The sequence below is a fragment of the Thermobia domestica genome, chromosome 2, assembly GCF_964235325.1.
Source record: "Thermobia domestica chromosome 2, izTheDome1.hap1.1, whole genome shotgun sequence".
In the NCBI taxonomy this organism is placed as follows: domain Eukaryota; kingdom Metazoa; phylum Arthropoda; class Insecta; order Zygentoma; family Lepismatidae; genus Thermobia; species Thermobia domestica.
The window spans coordinates 49,698,188-49,719,186 of record NC_137455.1 but is presented as its reverse complement, the minus strand read 5'-3'; the positions used below and the strand labels follow the sequence as shown (position 1 = coordinate 49,719,186).

The following is a 20,999-nucleotide window of genomic DNA, read 5'->3' as shown; positions in this document are numbered from 1 at the left end:
AGGAGTTTTGTTTTTCATGGAAATATTTGTCTGTCCGATTAATATTAAATGACCTACTACAGATTGTGACACCTTCGTAATTAACGCAAAATCTATGTTAATAGAGCTATTTGTTTTACTTGTATGCAGGCCCGTGCTGGCCCACCGGGACACCGGGACGTGTCCCGGTGCGCCCTCCGAAATATCACACTATAAATAATGGTACAAGTTTTTAGTAATAAATTCTTACAGTTTTATTGGTAAAAAACCCGTGAAAGGTGCAGTGCGCCCTTTACGTTAGGCGCCCTTCCGAGACCACATCAAAGATGAACGATTTTATTTACTCTTCTGTATAGCACAGTTCTATACAATAAATACACACAGTTACTGTTGGCGAAGAACCCGTGAAAGGTACAGTGCGCCCTTTCCATAAGGCGCCCTATGAAACATCACATTATAGATAAGTGGTTTTAGTTATCCTGTATACCAGCTTTGTTTAATAAATTCAAATACTGACTGGTAGTACAGAACCTGTGAAGAATACAAGGTGCCCTTTACATAGGATGCCCTGCGAAATATCACATTATTATTTTTTATTTTATTCTTCTGTATTTCAGTTTTGTATTATGAATTCATACAGTTGCTATTGGCAGAGAACAGGTAAAGAGTATAATCACTTACAAAAATATTATAAAGTTATATAGCTATAAAACGGAACGATGTGATACATCAAGAATAGTTCGAATAGTCAAACGTACGATGCATTTATGTGATACTATACTGACACTAGTCTCTAATTTTCGATTTTTACGGCATCGAAGCTTTCACAGTCTTAATATGCATCCATATATGCGAGCATATTGATTGTTCCTGTGTGTTTTAAAGTAGTGTTCGGATAATCAGTACCTGTTGTATTTCTGAAATATAGCTGTATTAATTTCCGTAAAATGTGGTCTTCCTGTCATCACGGCACGGAACGTCCTCAGGTTTGGATCGAGGAGAAGGCCTCTGGGATATAGAGGTTAGCTGCGAATATACTGAATAAGCAGTTGCGGACAGACTAGGGGTGATAACCCAGCTTGAGAATCTGGTGTGATGCTAACAACCTCATTCTGTAAAAAAAGGATTGTTCAGATAAGTTCGCAGAACCCTAGGATCAGAACTGATAACTTGGCACGAATTCCGCAAAGTAAAATCGAAGAAGTCTCTATATGTCAGGCGCGTTAAAATTTGTAAAAAATGAGTTTAGAAATAGAGGTTGGATCTAGTGGGATATCAGAAAGTTAGATGAGAAGAAAATGTAGGAGTCAAGTCGGGAAATTTTACGTTCTTTTACGGGGAACAAATTAAAAATTACCAACTAGAAACAGGGCTTTCCGTTCACAAACGAATACGTAATATCAGCAATTACATTGGTTGAATTTGTTAATGATATATTTTCTTTTGCTTCTCTTAAGAGTCGGTGGTGTAATATTATTTTAAATGCACATGCCCCAACAGAAAATTAGGATGGCGATTTTAAAAATACAGTTTTTACGAAAGAATAGAACGGGTATTTGATCATCTCCTGCAATACCATATGAAAATTCTGTTAGGCGGTTTCAATGCGAAAGTAGGACGAGAGGGTATTTTCAAACCGATTATAGGGAATAAATGTGTGCATAAGGAAGGTTGTGACAATGGCGTTAGACTCGTGAACCGTGCAATATCCAGAAACCTTATCGTGAAAATTACAAAATTCCAACATCGCGACATTCATAAATATACTTGGACTTCATCAGATGGAAAAACACATATTCAAACTGATCACGTTTTAGTAGGCAGAAGAAAACAGTCTTGCACAACTGATATTCGGTCGTTCAAAGGAGGTGATTGTGATACTTATTACCACATGGTAGCAGCGATAATAAGAGAGAGACTATCGTTGAATAAAGGAAATATTCAATATCTGAAGACGGAGCGGTTTAATTTAAAGAAATTAGAGGAGAGTCAGGTGAGAGGGAGCCAGATTCAAATGTCGAATAGATTCTCTGTTTTAGACGGTTCGGAGTGCACCAGTGTTCACGATACTTGGTTGAAATTAGAGATAACATTAACATTTCAGCAAAAGAAATATTGGAGCACTCATAAATACGTAGCACGCATTCATGGTTCAACCAGGAATGTACTAAAGTAGCAGAGAAGAGAAAACAGAAGAAACTGCTTTGGCTACAAAATCCGAACGAAATAACTACATAAAATTTCATTGTCATCCGGCAGTGACTTCTAAAACTTCTAAAACTTTTAAAACAAAGAAATGCGACTTTTTAAAGTTAAAATTAATTAACTTGAAGATAATAGTGAAAACAAAAACATTCGGGACATGTATAAATGCATCAACGAACTTAAGAAAGGCTATCAACTTTGTGCTTATATATTAAAGAAACCTAAAGGAACAGTTCTCACTGATACAGATAGCATCTTAAATAGATGGAAAGATTTCTTTGACGATTTGCTTCACACCTAGCCAAAAAATAATGCGTGGGGAGAAAGTGAAATGCATGCAGCATAACCGTATATTCCAGAACCTACCCATACAGAAATTGAAATCGCTGTTTGAAAAAATAAACACACATCTCCGGGTGTAGACGAAATTCTGGTTGACTTAATTTTAGCTGGAGGGGGAAAATTGTAGAGCAAGATACACAAACTCATTATCTGGAACAAGGAGGAATTACCACAAGACTGAAGAGAATCATTGTTCCTGTTCAGAAGAAAAGCAACAAAACAGATTTAATAGTTATCGAGACATTTCTCTTCTGTCAACATCCAATAAATCCTCTTAAACATTGTGTTAGCAAGATTGACTCCATACGCAGATGAAATTATTGGAGATTATCAGAACGGATTTAGGTAAAATCGATCAAATATCGACCAGATATTTACCATTCGACTAATACTTGAAAAATGAGAGAATACAACATCCTGGCACATCAATCATTGACTTTAGACTCTGGTAGGAGGGAAACATTGTACAAAATGCTTACAGAATTTGCAATACCGAAAAAGGTAGATTAATTAAGATATGTTTAAATGAATCCCAAAGTAAGGTTCGAGTAGAGAAATTCTTGTTCACGAGCTTTCACGTTGAGAATGACCTGAAACAAGGAGATGCGTTGTCGTCATTATTATTTAACTTTGTTCTGGAGAACAGAGACAGCAATCAGGTCCTAGAGCTGAATTGTATTTGAGAGGTTATGGTGTATGCTGATGATGTAAATTTAATAAGTAATGATAGAATAATAGAAAGGAATGCAGAAATCTTAATTAACGCTTGCAGGGATATAGGCTTAAAAGTAAATGCAGAGAAAACTGAATAAATGGAAGTTTGTCGGGATCGTAATACTGCATTTTATTGATGCGTTAAAATACCAAATAATATTTTCTTTCGACAAAGTGGATACTTTCAAATATCTAGGATCATTATTAACAGACTAAAACTATAATCACTAAAAACAAAAATATGTCAACTGAAAACAGGGATTTCGTGCTATTATTCAGTTAAAAATCTTTTGTTGTCGCTAATTCTGTTGAGGAATTTGTAGCTCAAAATATAAAACGATAATCATGCCTGTTGTGTTGTATGGTTGCGAAACATGGTAACTGACTGAGGGAAAATCGCCGCAGACTGAAAGTATTTGAAAAAAGATTCTTAAACCAATATTCGAACTCCAAAATGAACGGAAATGGGGAAAGGTGGAAACTTCATAAGGAGGAACTGCATAATTTTATACCGTTTACCAAACATTGTTAGGGTCATCAAGTCTAGGAGGCTCAAATGGTCATTTTATGTAGCCAGAATGGAAGAAATTAGAAACGCTTTCGAAGTTGTAACTGGAAATCCAAATAGGAAAATGACCTTTAGGAAGACCAAGGCGCAGATGGGAGGACAGTATTAAAATGGTTCTCGCAGAGATTGAAATATAAAATAGAAACTGAGTTCAGTTTTCTAAGGACATAAATCAATGGAGAGCTTTTGTAAATGCGGCAATGAGCCTCTTTCGTCCATAGGCGCGCTATATTAAGTTGTTGATACATTTAGCTTCTTTTTACTTGACAGAAATGTTATTACAGGAACTAAAAAGTTTTTCTGTAGTAAAGAGGATTTCGATTCGAGGTTAGCTATTTTCGTTAATACTAAAACAAATTTGGTGGTGATTTTGATATAAAATGGCACCCATACTTTCTTTCAAACTCTCTCTCTCTCTCTCTCTCTCTCTCTCTCTCTCTCTATATATATATATATATATATATATATATATATATATATATATATATATATATATATATATATATATATATATTCCCGTTTGTATAGGCGCCCTTTTAGTAGACTTGTCCACCGCCCTCATTAGTATCCCAGCACGGCCCTGCTTGTATGTACTATATATTCTAATGATTCACGATTTTTTTCTGGAAAAACCAGTAATTTGGTTTCTGGCTTACACCTCTGAAAAAAATATATTACTTTGTGTTGCAAAGAATGTAGCCTATGTAGGTGACAGCCGAATTCTTGTGTTTATATAGTAGGTTGGCTTTAAAACAGGGATGCAAATAAGCGACAAAATTCTACCAGCTCAAGATAAAAGCTACTAGCTCACATCCTACAATTAAAATTATTTTCTTACCTTTGAAATATATAATAGTGATATTAAAAACTCACCCTTACCGATGAACCACTCGCCCCAGGCAAGTGGTTATTTGCATCCCTGCTTTAAAAATACGGACTTTTTAAAACATATATTTTAAAATGAAATATATGGCTAGATAGCCACAATTAAAAGTAACGTAGGTAATAGTATACATGAGAACCCCCTGTCTTCCGTGCGCGAGGATACTTCATATTATATATTTATACGTTACCAAATTAAATCATTGCGTTGTCTTCATTATATGTGCTTAACATTCTATTTTTACTTTCTAGAATAAATTTTGTTGATTTCGATTCGAAAAATGTTAAATATTTTTAAATTTATATCATGATGCAGACCAAAATCCTTGTTGCATATAATGTAATGCGCCATAGCATATAAAGTACAAGGGCAAATAGGTACGTTCTTTTTTATTTTCGTATCAGTGGATAAGTAAATGAAAGTGGGTTTGTTACCCCCTTTCTAAGTTCGTAGATACTCAATGAATAATCCCTAAAAGTATGACCGTCCAGCTTTTTCTGGAACTCAGACGGTCTTACGTATACTATATCCGTAACGTACATTAGTTTTCAGTATTTCTTATCTTTTATTTTATTTTAATATTGATAATCTAATGTAAGCTAAAACTACATTGAATGCATTATAAGGCTCATTTCGAGATCTTCTTTCACGAAATTTAAGGTGGATCACTAGGTGTTCTCGGTGCTATGCCAAACACTGCTTGAATAGTTAGGCGTTGCCAGGTAGTGTCGTGTGTTTACTGATGCCAGATAATAAAGGAATAATCATGAAATTCTGCGTGGATACTTACTGGAGAAATTAGTTTTCGACCATTACTGCAATTCACAGCGAAGTTCCGCTTCTCGAACTGCAACGCTAGAATCCAGGAATTAAACTTACAAATTTGGCAACAACGCATTATGGCATTCTGCGTAAGTTTCTTCTCAAACTCTATTTCCTTAAATATAAATTAATATTTAAATAAAATGTGAAACATAACACAAAAAAGGTCAAACAATATATCTATTGCGTTATAAGATCGTTACTTTTAAAGTTCTTTTTACATTCAAATAAACATTTAAAAAAAATTGAGTACTCCTAGTAAGATCTAATAGCAAGTGTCATCTTGTGTGCTCATTGTAAAACGAATCAAATATCTTCTTCTATTTGTTACCTTTTTCGATATTAGAAGACACAACCAAATGAATCAGTGTCTTGTGTTGTAGCTGAAACATAACTTTATCGTCTAGTACAATATTTATAATGTATGTAACGTTTCATTGCGCAGTGGTTAAGGGAATGAGCTAAAATATGTACTGACTTCCGAATGGTGATCCACCTTAATAATGAAATGACTATCATTGAAGATTATTATGCATTGATATCAAAGTGACATACTCTTACCAGTATTAAGTAAAATGTAAAAGTAACCAAGAAAGTTCTGTTGCTTTTCCACCCACTGCCTTCGAACATCGATATGTCACCTAAAACGTACTTGGAAGATCAAAAATAGTCCCTATCAGTATCGACGATCTTCTGCCAACGTTCTGGAAGGCCATAGATTCCATCGCGATAGAACTAAGTGGGCCGTGAAGCGAAGAAGGTATCAAGTGCATTTTGCACCTCTACTAGGGAGTTGAACAGGAGATAATCAGACAGTGCAATGTCCAGGGAGTATGGCGGATGCAATAGTGTTTCCCATCCAAGGCGTAGAATGGTGTCCCGGGTTATCCTAGCCATACTACCCGGGACTTAACGTTGTCCTGTAACAATAGGAGAGCTCCTTTGTGATTCGGAAGTGCCGGCTCCAGAGTTTTGAGTTTTTCTTGAACATGGCTCAACTGCTAACAATACACAGTTGCATTGATGCTCTAAGCAGCGGGTAGCAGTTCCTGGTGCACGCTGCCGCGAGCAGTCCACCTAACACACAGGAGGACCTTCTCTTGGTGCAGTACTGGTTTCGGCTGTTTTGGAACCGGTTCATGGGATGCAAATCAATGATGACGACGCCGTGGAGCTTCGTACAGGACCCACTTCTCATCACATGCCAACACCCTGTTCAGAAATGGCTCCTTCCTCAGTCGAGACAACAAAGAAACCCAGGTGTCTGCTCCAGTTGCCTTCTGGTCCGGTGTCAAATCATGTGGGATCCATCGACCCAACTTGTAGTGTTTCCCAAGTTGATTGAGGTGCTGCTGAATGGTTTCTCCACTCACAGTGAATTGTAGTCCCAGTTTCTCACAAGTCTGGCCACTGTTCGCCTCAATTTCTGATTGAAGATTTTTATTTTGCACAGGGGTTGGTGTTTCGTCACCATCCTTAAATTTGTTAAACCACCACTGTACCGTCCGCGTAGTCACGACGCCCTTACCAAAGGCCTGGCATATCTTCCGGCTCGCTGCAGCGGCGTTTGGCTCCAGTTTGAACTTGTTCAACACACGGACCCTTATGACGCTCTGTGCAGGTCCCATGTTCACTCTGTCCTTACGCAAGTTCACGGTGTAACTGAACTGCCACAACCAGGTAGTATGTTGGATATACCCACACCAACAACTGACCGCCTTGTTTTCATTCGCACTCAACTCACGGTGTGAGGGCCAATGGAACACAGACCTCCACAAAAAGCAACAGAGCTGTCTTGGCTACCTTTATAAGTAAAGGTCAGACCTCATTCCGGACAGATCATAAAGTCCTGGCGAGTGTGTATAGAGGTAAAGGCACTCCTGTAGTGTAGTCAGCACCACACTTCCTTCTCCAAAACTATCTATTTATATAGGGACCGCGTAGTGTCAGTGGTAAAGAGCTTCTCTCTGCCGAGTGCTATCCGTGGTTCGATCTCAGCTTGCGCCAACTGGGCAGTATGATGAACAAAAATCACGTCTGTGGGTCTTCTTGAGATTTTCCTATTTCCTCCAACTTTCATTATTCCACCATTTCGTTAATTATCATCACCACTGAAAATTGTTTCGGAATTTTATACTGTTTTAATATTTTTACAAATTATGAATTTTAATAAACGATAAATTTTCCCAAGCACATAATTTTATCCGTTAAATTTTACATCAACTTTCACAATTCAAATCAATTGTTATTGTATAGGTCTGAAATTACCATTTTAAAAATTTTAATTTTAATAATGCAAATAATGCTATATACATAAGTGTCGGTACTCTTATAGAACGGTTTCGATAGTCCTTCCGTCCGTGCATCGACAGATATTAGAGGGAAAATGGTAAGAGATACCGAGATGCGGTTTTCTGCAATCGATTCAAAGTCTCAAGAATAGGTTCCATCGCCTTCGTTATTTTTCTATTCAAACCGAAAGTGGTTCAAATTATTAATTTCCTATTTCAACGTTTATCGCCACACAACAAAGATGGTAATAGATGGCAAACGATTCGATGTCACAAGACAACATTTCGTCACTATCCACAACACTTCCAAAAACAAAAATTGTTCAAATTCACTATTACTACCTGTTTCAATGTTGATCTATGTAGACCATAAACAGCAAATGTTATCAGTTTTTTTTTTTTTCAATCGATTCAATGTCCCAAGAATAAATACCGTCTATCCCTATAACCCTTCATCCAAACTGAAATTCATTCAAATTAGCCATTTCCGGTTTTTAACGCTTGTTGCTAGACTATAGAACGAGAATTGTAACATAGCAAGAAGCGGATTTTTTTGCAAACGTTTTAGCGTCTCAAGACAATGTATCATGACCACTGGCGTCGTTAGCTTTTTAAATATGGGGTGGGGGGTCGGATGAATCAAAATCAAAATTCTTTTTCCGACAAAAGTTATATACAAAGTAGTATTGTCCCTTCCCTTTAAATATATTTGGCTACAATCTGGGAGACGCGTCCCACGATCCCCCGCTAACGACGCCCGTGATCATGACTATCCATAACACTCTACGAAAGGCGAAAGTGGTTCATATTTTCAGTTTACTTCCGGTTTGAATACTGATTTCTGTAGAGCAAAAACGATAAATACTATCAAGGTGCGGTTTTAGCAATCGATTCATCGCCCCAAGAGGAATAGGTTCCCTCTGCTCCGTTATCCTATATTCAAACCGGAAAGATTAAAATTAGCCATTTCCGATTTGAACGTTTATCACTATCGAACGAAATTCATAACATATAGTGAAAATCGGTTTTCTGCAGACGATTCAGTGTCTCAAAATAACATAACTACCCACAACACCCTATCAAAACCGGAAATGGTTGAAATTTACTATTATTTCTAGTTTCAATACTGATTCTCGTTGGGCAAAAACGGTAAAATATATCAAGAAGCAGCTGTTTGTAATGGATTCCGTATCCTAGGGATAAATTTTGTCTCCTACCTTAACTCTGTATTCAAACAAGAAGTAGTTGCAATAAACTATTTTTGGTTTCAACCTTCATCGCCATAGAACAAAAACAAAAAGAGATAACGAGCAATGGCTTTTCGACATGGATTCAGCGTCCGAGGAATGGGTTCTATCTTTGATCTTTTACTTTATTGCAACCAGTACTTCAAGTTTGAGGATTGAAATAATAATAATAATAAAAAAATGAAATCTTTCAGTTCAACGTTACAGGATTATGGCCTTTAGGTTAAGGGAGACAATGATAAAGGTAAGTGAATGATGATGGAAAAATTGATGGAATAAGAAAGTGGGCGGAAAAGGGAGTACCCTGAGAAAAACCAGGGACACGATGATGTCCATCACAAACTTATTTGGTCGGGAATCGAACCAGGGACCGTGCATCAGAGGGAAGCTCTCTACCGCCGAGCCAGTATGGCTCCCTATAGTCTTAGTAGAGTTGAGTTGATTTTGAGCTTAACGTCCCGTTCAGCAGCGAGGCTATATGAGACGTAGACCTACTGATTAACATGGAATCCGAACCACACGAGCTCCCGCCGGGAATCGAACCCGGGACTCCCATGCCAAATGAGCGAACACTAACCGCTTAGCCACGAATGAGCTCATAGTCTTAGTAAAGTACAGAAGGTGTGTCTGGTTTTCATAATAACTCTGGAAAAGACTGTTGAAGCATAGTTTGATCAATCTATTCCATTCCTCTTGACAAACTTTTTAAATAGTGTTGAAATGAAGGGAGTCATTTAAGGGGGCAGGAAGGGGCAATTGCCCCCAAGAGTTTGAAGAATACATATACTTTAGTCGATTGTCTAACTAATATACTAGTTCAAAACGTGAAAGTCGGTGGTGGTCTTGCCCTCCTCAAGCGAAGTCCGAAATGACGCCCCTATAGTCGAGTGTGTGGTTGTCAACGGTTCAGCGCTTGTTTGAAGCACGTGAACTCACAAAAACAATGAAGGATGCATCAAGGAATTTCACAGTAATGTCTGTAAAAGAGATTCCATGAATTGCAATTTACTTCGCATCCACTCTACGTTACCGTTGATTTCGCCGTATGACTGGAAGCCTTTTCTGGTGAATGACAACGCGAGATCTGTCGCTGCCACAAAGAGATGGAACATAATGGCGGTATAGTGGCTCCAAAATATTCACCCGGTAATAAGTTAATTTGATTTTAGCCTTTTTGGTCACTCTGTTTAGTATAAATTTGTCATTATGGCAGTAACCACCAAAAACCATAAAGCTGCGTGGAAAACTCCCGCATATTCACATTCCCAGTCAGAATGGTATCTGCAATCACTGAAATGATACTGTAGGTGATAGCCGTCTCTTTTACCACATTCCAACAGATACACTCATGATACATCTAGACAGTCACTACAAATTTGCACCTGTTCCACCTGTCCTGCAAGATGGCGTTCATATAGATTTCGACTGTGTGTCTTTCTCTCAATGCGAATTTGAAGCATATACACCCTCAATCTTATAATTCTTTAGCAGATATAATTACTTAAGTAATTCTCGTGCAAGTATGCGAAATCAGTAATATTACATATTTAAAATTCTAGTTAATTTATGGGGGAAAAAAGAAAAAGAAATCCCCATATAAATCAATGGACTAAAAAATAAAAATGGTGTAGATTCTCAATAGGACTTTAATCACATGAACTTCTGACAGAAATCAAAAATCTTTATCTTTCAGTTTAACATCTCATGATTATGCCTGTTAAACTAAGGAGGGCAAATGGTTAATGTAAGTGAATGATTATGGAAGAATTGGTAGAATGAAAATATCGGAGGAAACGTGAGTAGCCCTCAGAAAACTCACGGGCATAATGTTATCCACCACAAACTTACTTGGCCGGGGATCGAACAGCGAACCCCATACACAAAGGTAAGCACTTTACCATTGAACGACAGAGCTCCTCGCGTCAGGAATGAAAGCCGGGTTTCTAACATCGGAGGCGTATGTGCTAACCATACCCGCGAGAGTGATTTGTTAAGAGGTTTGAAGAGACTCAAGAATACCTGTTGTTATTTTCTTTTTCAATGGGTACATACTAATATCCTTGAATTCGATTGAGATAATATCTACAAAGAAAGAATTAACATTACATCACTTGTAGTACTTCTTGTCTCGTGTATAAATAATCTTATCTTTGTCGTCCTTTAACCTTGGAACAACTAGTTCTCAAGAGGTTATCTCTGTTGGGTGTTGTTGGTGATACGTGATTTGGTTGATGAAAAAACATGCTGTTCGTCTCTCTATCGTTTTTGTAGCTTGTCGCAGAGGAACAAGTCGATCCTTAGTCAATTGCGGTAGGCGTGAGCACTGGCCGTGTGTGAGTGTTTGTGTGTTTATAGTGAATTGATAGGAATGTTTGAATCCGCTCCAAAGAAATTGATTATTGATACCGATGCAGGGATTGACGATGCTATTGCGTTAATGCTTTGCACGGCTGCTCATCGTAAAGGAAAAACACAAATTCTTGCTATTACTTGCGTTAATGGTAACACCATTATCGATAATGTCTGCAGAAATGTATTGAAAACATTGAAAACTGTGCAGTGCCTGGATGTAAGTAGACGTCAAATCAAGTGCATTGCTAGTGTAGGGATCATGTCTATTATTAGTATAAAATGTGATCAATAAAATGGATATGAGAAAGTGGCAAATTCAGTTTCAGAGAGATCTTTGAGTTTTGTTTCGATCTTTTTTCAAGTTTTGTATCCAAGAGTATAGCCACAAGGGGGCAAATGGGAACTTCCATTGTCAAACATTTCCCAGCAGTCCCAAATGGAGTTCGTCTGTAGTGTGTTTATTAAACGTCATTAATTTATACAGCAAACAAAGATAATTTATAACAGAATATATATATATATATATATATATATATATATATATATATATATATATATATATATATATATATATATATATATATATATATATATATATATTAGGGCGGAGCGAAAAATCACTTTTTTATATATCGAAAACGCAATAGTTCGGAAAAATTGCCAATTAATGATGATAAAATACTGTTAAAATTTCATTGCTGAAATGGAACATCTTCGGGTGGCGAATCCGCAAAAAAGATTTTGTGTCTTTAGAGAGTATGCAAGCCCGCCGTACACACCACTCTTTTATGTTTCTACGGTAAATAAACAAAAGTATTACCTACATTTCCTAACTTAAGTAACATATAAAATTTAAGAAATATTTTCTGCATGATTTAGGCGCATTTGGAATCACACAATAGCCTATTTGATCAAAATAACAATCTACTTAATACAAAATATATACTTTTTCTGCACCTCTCTGCTTGTTTCAGTGAAACGACCCAGGACCCACGACGAGTACGTGGATGCAGGTCGGATCCCTTCCATGCCCACCCTACCATCCATACACGTATGTTCAAAATTAGATCTTTGGTTCTTTCCAGAGCATAGTTTGCCTTTGTTTCTACTTTTTGGTGTACAGATTGGGATTTTATTTTAAGTCTGATAAAACCATCTCTGCCACAAACTTCTGCGTAAGCTTCTGTTACAAGTTCTGAACTCTGGGTGTGACAGGAATATTTCAAAGCTCTTTTTATGCCTGGATGTTCATGGTTATTACTGTATATTTCAAGTTCTTTGTTTGAAAACAAGACAGTGGTTGAGGATGCGTCACTTCAACTGATTCCCCATTAATAAGGTATATGTAATCGTTTGCATTTGAAATTGAGCTTTGGTAGTTTTTTTTTTCTTTACATGTGACTCATTGTTTACTGTAACTGGTCTTTCCTGTTTCATCTTCCTACTGTTACTACTGTCATTATCTCTACTCTTCTCGTTCCTAGCCTTTCCCCTTGAGTTGACTATCTTTCTCCATGCCTCTTTTCTGATGTGAAATCTTTCATTGTCAGTCATAGAGAGCAATATATTCTTCTGGTGTGCGAAATAACAATTATTTTGAACTATTTATTGAACCAATTGCCACTCCTTTTGTGGTATGTATCTTGAAGTTCTCATTAGCCACACGTGTTTAGCTCCATATTTACAAGTAGAGTATCTTTTTACTGAAAAGCAGCGACCTCCAGTTTCTTTCCTGCATAGAGTTTGATCTTTAAGACCATCAAAGTACAAGCCTCTAAGAACCTTTCCTTTGGCCATTAGCACTTCCTTTTGTCGTATCTTTTCCCTTTCTCGCCGTATATTTGAGCGGTCTATCATCTGGCCAGCATCAATTATCGCAAAAGATTGCAATGTAGCTGTTGCTATCAAAGCAGTTGCACGATGAGATGTTCCAAATCGGTCTGCCAGCATAACGAGAGGTCTAAGGACATGTCGTTGCTGCTTGCTTCTTTTTCTCTAATTTCCTGTTGTTTCGCAAAGTAATCATAAACACTAGACTCATCGCTATCAGAAGGTGATGTTTGGAGTTCATTAGAAGTACTCGTTTGTGATATGTAAGAAGATTGTAGGCGGGTGGTCTATCGTGATTTCCTTTTAATGAATGATTAGTTTTAAAGTCTCCTCATAGACAATTCCCTCTATTCTGCCTACTGGTGTTGCTCTCTGATCTTGCCACTCCTTCCTAGTTACTTTCTTTCTCGATTCACATGAGCACATGGAAAGTTCATGACATTTACAGGAACATATATCAAAGAACTTCGTGTAATCTGTTTAAATGTATTCATTTTTTTCTGGCAACTAGCAGAAGCTTTCGTTTTCTTCTCAGATTTAAAAAACTTCTTGTATATTTTCCGTGCAAGGCAAGTAGAAGCTGAACTACACGTTCTAACGACATAGTAAGGATGGAAGTTTTGCCCTAAACAGATTTCACACATTGAGCAACGTCTCTCGCCAATTTCTTTACACATCGATCATACCCTTTCTTACATTTTTCAAGATCTACCAATTAAAAATAATACTTCATTACATCTGATTTTGTGCGCAACTGTACACCTGAAAGCTTAGCTGAATGTCCAAACACGGAGTGAGTCGTTCTTAATTTTGTTCTTATCTTCCGCATGTTCAGAGTTTCAATATTGATATAAAATACAGATTTCACACACACTATATAAAGTTTAATTTACAGTACACAAACAAACTGGTTATACACTTACCAACTACGTACAACGAAGTAAATACTGAAACGCAATGTTAACACCGCAAAATTACCTTGAACAGATTGTCTTCCACACTCGAATAAAGTTACCGAATTCTAAAGTTGTTTCTTTTTTATACTGCTGCTATCAATTGGACTAGTCCAAATTGAATTCTTACGCAGGGAGGAAGGTAAGCTCTATAAAGCAGCACGAGAATTTTTAAAGGAAAAATAGTTAAAGGAAAAGTTATAATGAACAATGAATACATTTATCGGCATATTCAATGCTAGAACCTTATATGAAAATACAAGTACAGTAGCCTATATGATATGTAATACTTTGTTTTGCTAAGATGGGCTATTTTATGATTTCAAATCTGCCTAAATCATCTAGAAATTATTTCTTCAATTTTATAGACTGCTTAAGTTAAGAAATATAGGTAATACTTTTGTTCATTTACCGTAAAAACACAAAAGAGTGGTGTGTACGGCGGGTTTGCATACCCTATAAAGACAAAGTCTTTTTTGGCGATCGCAACCCAAAGATATTTGATTTCAGAGACGAAATTTTTACAGTATTTTATTAATATCAATTGACAACTTTTCCGGACTATTGCGTTTTCGATTTACAAAAAAGTGATTTTTCGCTCCGCCCTAATATATATATATATATATATATATATATATATATATAGAGAGAGAGAGAGAGAGAGAGAGGTAAAAGTAAGGGGGAACGCGGGGGTATGCCGCCCCCACCTCGAAAAAATATATACGGCGTCCCCCCAGTTCCTAAAAAATTACAATGGGCAAAGATAAGCAAGGGAAACGGCATGACGTCATGCTGCTACCTACCTACCCCCTACCTTTTCGGATCCACTTTTACCTATATATATATATAAAATCACGTAAACACATTAAATTAATTAAAAATAATTTATGATCCACATTGTTACTCTTATTTGCTTAACTGGATCACCTTAGTTGCATAGTTTGTTGCTATACTTGTATTTATTACTATACTAACAGGGTCTGAATTTAACATTATTTTAGCATCGCTATTTATTTACACCGTTTATGTGAATATAAATACAAAGCCAAACAAATGTTCCTCCAAAAACAATTTTTGTTACCCTCTGACAAGTTTAATGGTACTTTCCTACAACCTGTGATTCTAATTTCACATAACTGCAAATAGAATAACGAAAATATGAATGTATGAATGGTGAGTACCTAATCCTTTCATTTTCTGAAATAATTCTTTTGATTTACTTTTAATACGTAAAACCTGGCTCCGTCGAAAAGAACTTGTTGGCTTTGCTACTGTATGCCCAAAACATTCTTCATGTGTGGTGCTAGATAACTCTTGAGAAAGTGCATTAAGTAAAATGACATATTCGAAACAATCGTCGAGAGCGCTGGTCTTAATTGAAAATGAAATGAAATGAAATCTTTAAGTTTTACGCCCATGGTTATGCCAGTTAGGCTAAAGGAGATGGTGATAATGAGAAATGAGTGAAATAAAGAAAGTTGGAGGAAACGGAAGAACCCCGAGAAAACCCACGAGCACGGTGTTTGTCCACCACAAAGTCCACACGGCGCGAGCTGGTATCGAACCAGGGACCCCAAGCACCGGAGGTGAACGCTCTGCCACTGAGCCATCGCGCCCCATTGATCTTAATTGATATTAATGACTTTCCTTAGTAGCTAATATTTATAACACGTTTACAGACGTTATTAATTACATGGCAAATGGTACGGGTAATCAAATGAGCAGTAATAAATTATTTTACAAACATAGTAATTACTTTGTTTCATAGTTCTTTCAACAAGCAGTGCCGTGCCGTGGGAGGAAAGGGCGATCACAGCGACGGCTCCGGGCGCCGAAGTTAGGGGTCGCAAAATTCGGGAGGAAAAAGAAAACGGAAGAGGGAAAGAAAAATATAGGAAAAAATGACTTGGAATATTTTAGATCAACAGCAGTATTTTAAAATCTAATATTTATTGTTACTTGTGTTAGGAAAATGCATGTGTACATACCTAGGTATATAAAATGGAAGGAAAAAATAATAAAAAGGTCTCAAAATAAAGGGAAACCAGGATTTATTTTTGAAAATTTTATTGCGCTTCTCGCCAACCATGATGGCGCTTCGCGGCTGGTCTGTCGACCTCACTCATGCGGGGCGCCATCGTATATTCTCGCCTCGGCGCTGATTTTCCACGGCCCAGCACTGTAAACAGTATTAGCAAGTTATAAAGTCCAAATTTTTATGTTGTCTTCCATTTTAACATTATCTTGTCTTCTGTTATTTTAAAAAATTTTAAGAAGCGGACACAGATTTCAATCGATTATTTGAGTGGAATTGAACGTCTCATTTCAGCACTGAGTCTATACGAGACATAAACCTACAACTTTTAACAAGGGTTCCGAATTACATCTACTCCCGCCAAAAATCGAACCGGATCTTCCACACCAAAAAGAATAACATGTAGCCATGAAGAAGGTTAGCTATGTATAGCGTAACATTGACTTCATGAGGCCAAAAATTCTTCGTTATTCCTTGAGAAATATACTACAATTAAAAAAGCTATTTTAGCTGCAACTATGCTTTGGTTGTATAGTAAAATATTTGAGTTTAGTGGTAGTGCTAGATAAGTGTGTATGGTATGTGTGGTTCAAGAAATTTTCTAGGTAACTTTTTCTGTCTTTCTTTGAGAGTATGAAAATTCTATGCAAGACGTTAAGCTTAAATAATTTTGATAATTTACATATCCTAGTTGCTGGTTCAAATCTAGTGTCTAAAAAAAAACTATCTAGGACAAAAGATCCCTTGAGACTCCCTTTTTGGGTTGTAGTGTGTGCTGTATACTGCTAATACTTAAAATGTTTAACAAATACATTGGTTGTGGTTTAACGTCTCCTTCAACAACAATGATATATGAGAGATGGGAACTACCATTTAAAGTAAGATCCAAAACACTACTTGTGTTTGTACCCAAGTTAAGCACTCGCACCGGGAACTGAACCCGAGACCACGCACATAAGAAGTACAAATTTAGCCAGTTTATAAGAACAAAAACAAATAATACGATACTCATTAAGTTTTCCCTTGTTTTACGTGATTTTTTCCTGACCTTTAAATTAATTTTATTCACGTTCTACTTGTTGACTCAAATCAAAAGGCATTAACACAGACTTCATACTAAGGAGTGCTACCAGAATCCACGGCGATTCAACATCTAAAAGAGCCTCAGATCAACCACTTTAACCGGGAAGGGGTCCTTAAAAGTTTGATTTTAGATTGGATTGGAGCTTAGCGCCATTTTAACACCAAAAAAGACCTACAGATTAAGGTAATCGCTGTAATGTATACAAATTTCAAGGCTTAGTCACCGGAAATCTATCTCGGGACTTCATGCATTTAATGTGCGCGCTAGCCACTGGACCAGTGGTAGGGCTTACAAGTTTAAGCTTTTATGAATCTGTGAAGGAGCATTTTTTGATTAATTTTTTCGCTGTATGTGACGATAGGATCCAACGATACGGTTTTATTTCTGTAGCAACAATTCTCCGGTTTCTCAAGGAATGGCATTCTTTAGTTAGGTATATTGAAAAAATTCTGAACCTTTTGCATATTTCCCGATTCCGCAGACCTCCCGACTGCGAACCACGAATGCAAAGCACTAGATGCACAAAGGTCCGATTTGGTCCACAGATGGTGTTACTTCCACTTCCAAGACCTCGGTAGATAGATGTCACGGGTCAGTAATAGGCTCTGGGAGCTTTTATCATACAAGTTTCTCAAAGTACTCACTCAATAAGGACTGGGGGCAACCCGTAGCATTCTAATGGAGGTAGAACATTCTAGTATTGGAAACCTATAATATTTTCGGAGATTGTCTTTATCTCAAATTAATAATAACAATCTTCTTTCTAGATTCCAGTTTATCGTGGTGCTGAAGAATCCTTGACTCATACTCCAGAACCGGAGAATTTTCATGGACAGGATGGCTTCGGAGACATTGACTTTCCTGATCCTCCTGACTATAACATAATTCAAAAAGAACATGCAGTTACTGCTCTGCTCAAATTAGTGTCCGAGAATCCTGGTAAGTTTATACAATATATATATATATATATATATATATATATATATATATATATATATATATATATATATATATATATATATATATATATATATATATATATATATATATATAGCCCCCTTGACGCTCAGTAATACACTGGATAAAATGGGCTTCAATCCTCCTTTACACTGGATAAAGCTGCAACAAAGTATGGTTTAGCCACTCCCTTGATCATATTCTGGATCCGCCACTATACAGAGAGAGAGAGAGAGACTGCTATATAATACATAATATGTAAGGCTAGTTTAATATGTTGCTGTATGCATGTATGTATACTGCTGAACAGTAAAAAGTACCAAGAAGGAGAATAAATTTGAGTCTATATTTGCCACTTATGTGGATAATAGAAAAACAAAAAAATATTATCATTACAGCTTTGTTTAACAGTAACCAAATGTTGGCGTGAGATGAAATGCCTTTGAGGTTTCGAACAATGCTTCACCGTCAAATACGTAAGTAATTCCATTAAGTTTTTTCCTTTGATGTTAGAAGAATTTTGACACTTGGAAGTCGTATTTAAAGAGTCCAATGGCTCAATGTCATCTTGGATGAATTCCGTTTCCATCTGTAGCTTTGGGTGGCTTCATCTATGTCTGAGAGTTCCGTGCAACAGGTTGGGGGACAGACGAATTTTGCATAGCCACACTAGTTTGACATCGAATGCTACGGTATAGCGTGCCATGTGATTCTGTGCCAACCTGCAGACCTTTGACTAGCCAACGGTATGTCGATGAGACAGTGAATCTATAGTACTCGCGCCGAGTCGTGAAGCTTGGGCTCTAAACCAATCATAGAAATATTTTGCTTGAGCTCCAACACATCGGAAAACTTCGGTTCAATTCGTGGAGCCGCTTCCCGAGTGCACACTTGGGGAAACGTCAAACAGCTCAAATTCACCAACAATGTTGCCAAGCTTTGAAGACATAGTAAACGAGCATATAAAAAAACATTTAAAAATTACCAATAATAACACTGCACCACAATAACTACTGTAACAACTATTCTAAAATGGTAACAATAGCACAAATAGTAACAACGAAAACATAACGCAACAAAAAAGAATTAACAAAACGGAACTTGACACCAATCCGGCAACACTGCACTCTGAGGAGATGTTTTCCGTGTAGCGCGAGAGAAGACACTGACAAAATTTGATGGGTGGGGGTTGGCGGCCGGAACACACCCTCACATTCTATTGGGCGGTGAAATCGGTAGATCTAGGTCAAGCTTCACGACTCGGCGCGAGTACTATAGTTGCGGTCACTTTGGTGCAGATTCTGGATGAAGCCGTTTCTACGTTAGCATGCAATGCCCTGCACTTCCTGAACGAACAAAATATTCCACTGCGCTCTGTCGGCTCCTCATATCTCTTAGTGCTTGCTTCACTGGCAACACACAGTGGCGCTCTCTATCGGTAGCGCTCTCTACCGCGAGCTGTGTAACTTTGTTGTGGAAGAGTCGGTTGAAGTGGAAGCTCTGTTACGGAGATATATTTGGTTTTTCTACTCCGAAACGGACACAATCGAAGCACCCGAAGAACGACAGAATCGGAAGGGATGCAAGAGAAAGGAAAATTGTGAACTCTGGCAAAGGATTGTTTGAAGGGGCCCTCAGTGAGAAAACTGTGCGAAAAACATATACATTTGTTTTTAGTTTTATTTCTTTTTGACAATGTTGCTATCACTTTCAGGCCCCGAAAAAAATATATGTTGTACATAAGGGTATAACAATTTTTTTAACCAAACATCAGCGACGTGTCCACCCCCAAAAAAATTCAACAATTTTTTGAAATTTTCAACACACACACACACACACACAAAAATACGCATCGATGGTTTTGAAAAAAATTGCACATTTACATCTAGATAGTATCTACAATCTGAGAAACTTTCAAACTTTTTCGACCACTCCCACCAAAATTTAAAAATATTCAATTTTAAGCATGTATGATACGATAATTCGGTAAGGGGAGGGGGTCAATTTTTTTTTTAGGTAGTTTTAGGTCAAGGATAATCTTTTGGGTCAATAGCGACCCAATTGGATCAAGGGCCGATTTCACTATCTTAGTAGGGAAGACTTTTTGCCACATACATGTATTTGCCGATTATAAACATACTAACGTTATAAGAAATACCGGGCGAATTCGTTATCAAATTATATTCCTACAACAACACATTTAAAGACATACGTCAATAATTTTGGACATGAGTATACATATTAAAGAAAGCAGACGGTAGAATTCTTATGGTGCACAATTCTAGTAATCCCCGAACAGTAAGGTCGACACTGATGAGCGAGTTCTCACTTGTCTCACATGCCCATCTTACATATTCACAAAGTTTACAAAAGAGTTAACAAATGTGACTGCACACTTGAACATGACTAAACAAAAAGCAAGGCAACAATTTCTAGCACACACATTCACAGTTTGTATATTCATGCTAGTTCACTTCGATCCCGTCGGAGCTAATCAATGTTTCTCTCTGATGAATAAATAATGCACAATAACAAATACTTATGATAAGTGAATATATGTTTATTTATATTAACCACCATACAAAACTTGAAGCCACGCATTATTTGTTATAAATTGTCTTTTCACGCTATTCCAAAGGCCTGGCACTAACTGCTTTCATGGCACTCACCTTGCTCAAACACATTAAAAAATAAATAAATAAATAAATAAAAGACAAACGTCATGCAAATGCAATCG

General features: G+C 37.1%; 1 protein-coding gene across 1 annotated transcript in view; it reads left to right on the top strand.

Moving 5' to 3' along the window:
- Positions 1–11,286: 11,286 nt before the first annotated feature.
- The window catches only part of LOC145671946 (nucleoside hydrolase-like), a 41,800-nt gene continuing 32,087 nt past the window's right edge, over positions 11,287–20,999 (top strand). The window contains exons 1-2 of the mRNA XM_081741146.1: positions 11,287–11,620; positions 18,073–18,244. Coding sequence (XP_081597272.1) covers positions 11,420–11,620; positions 18,073–18,244 — 373 coding nt within the window. The 5' untranslated portion in view covers positions 11,287–11,419. The remainder of the gene's footprint in view (positions 11,621–18,072; positions 18,245–20,999) is intronic.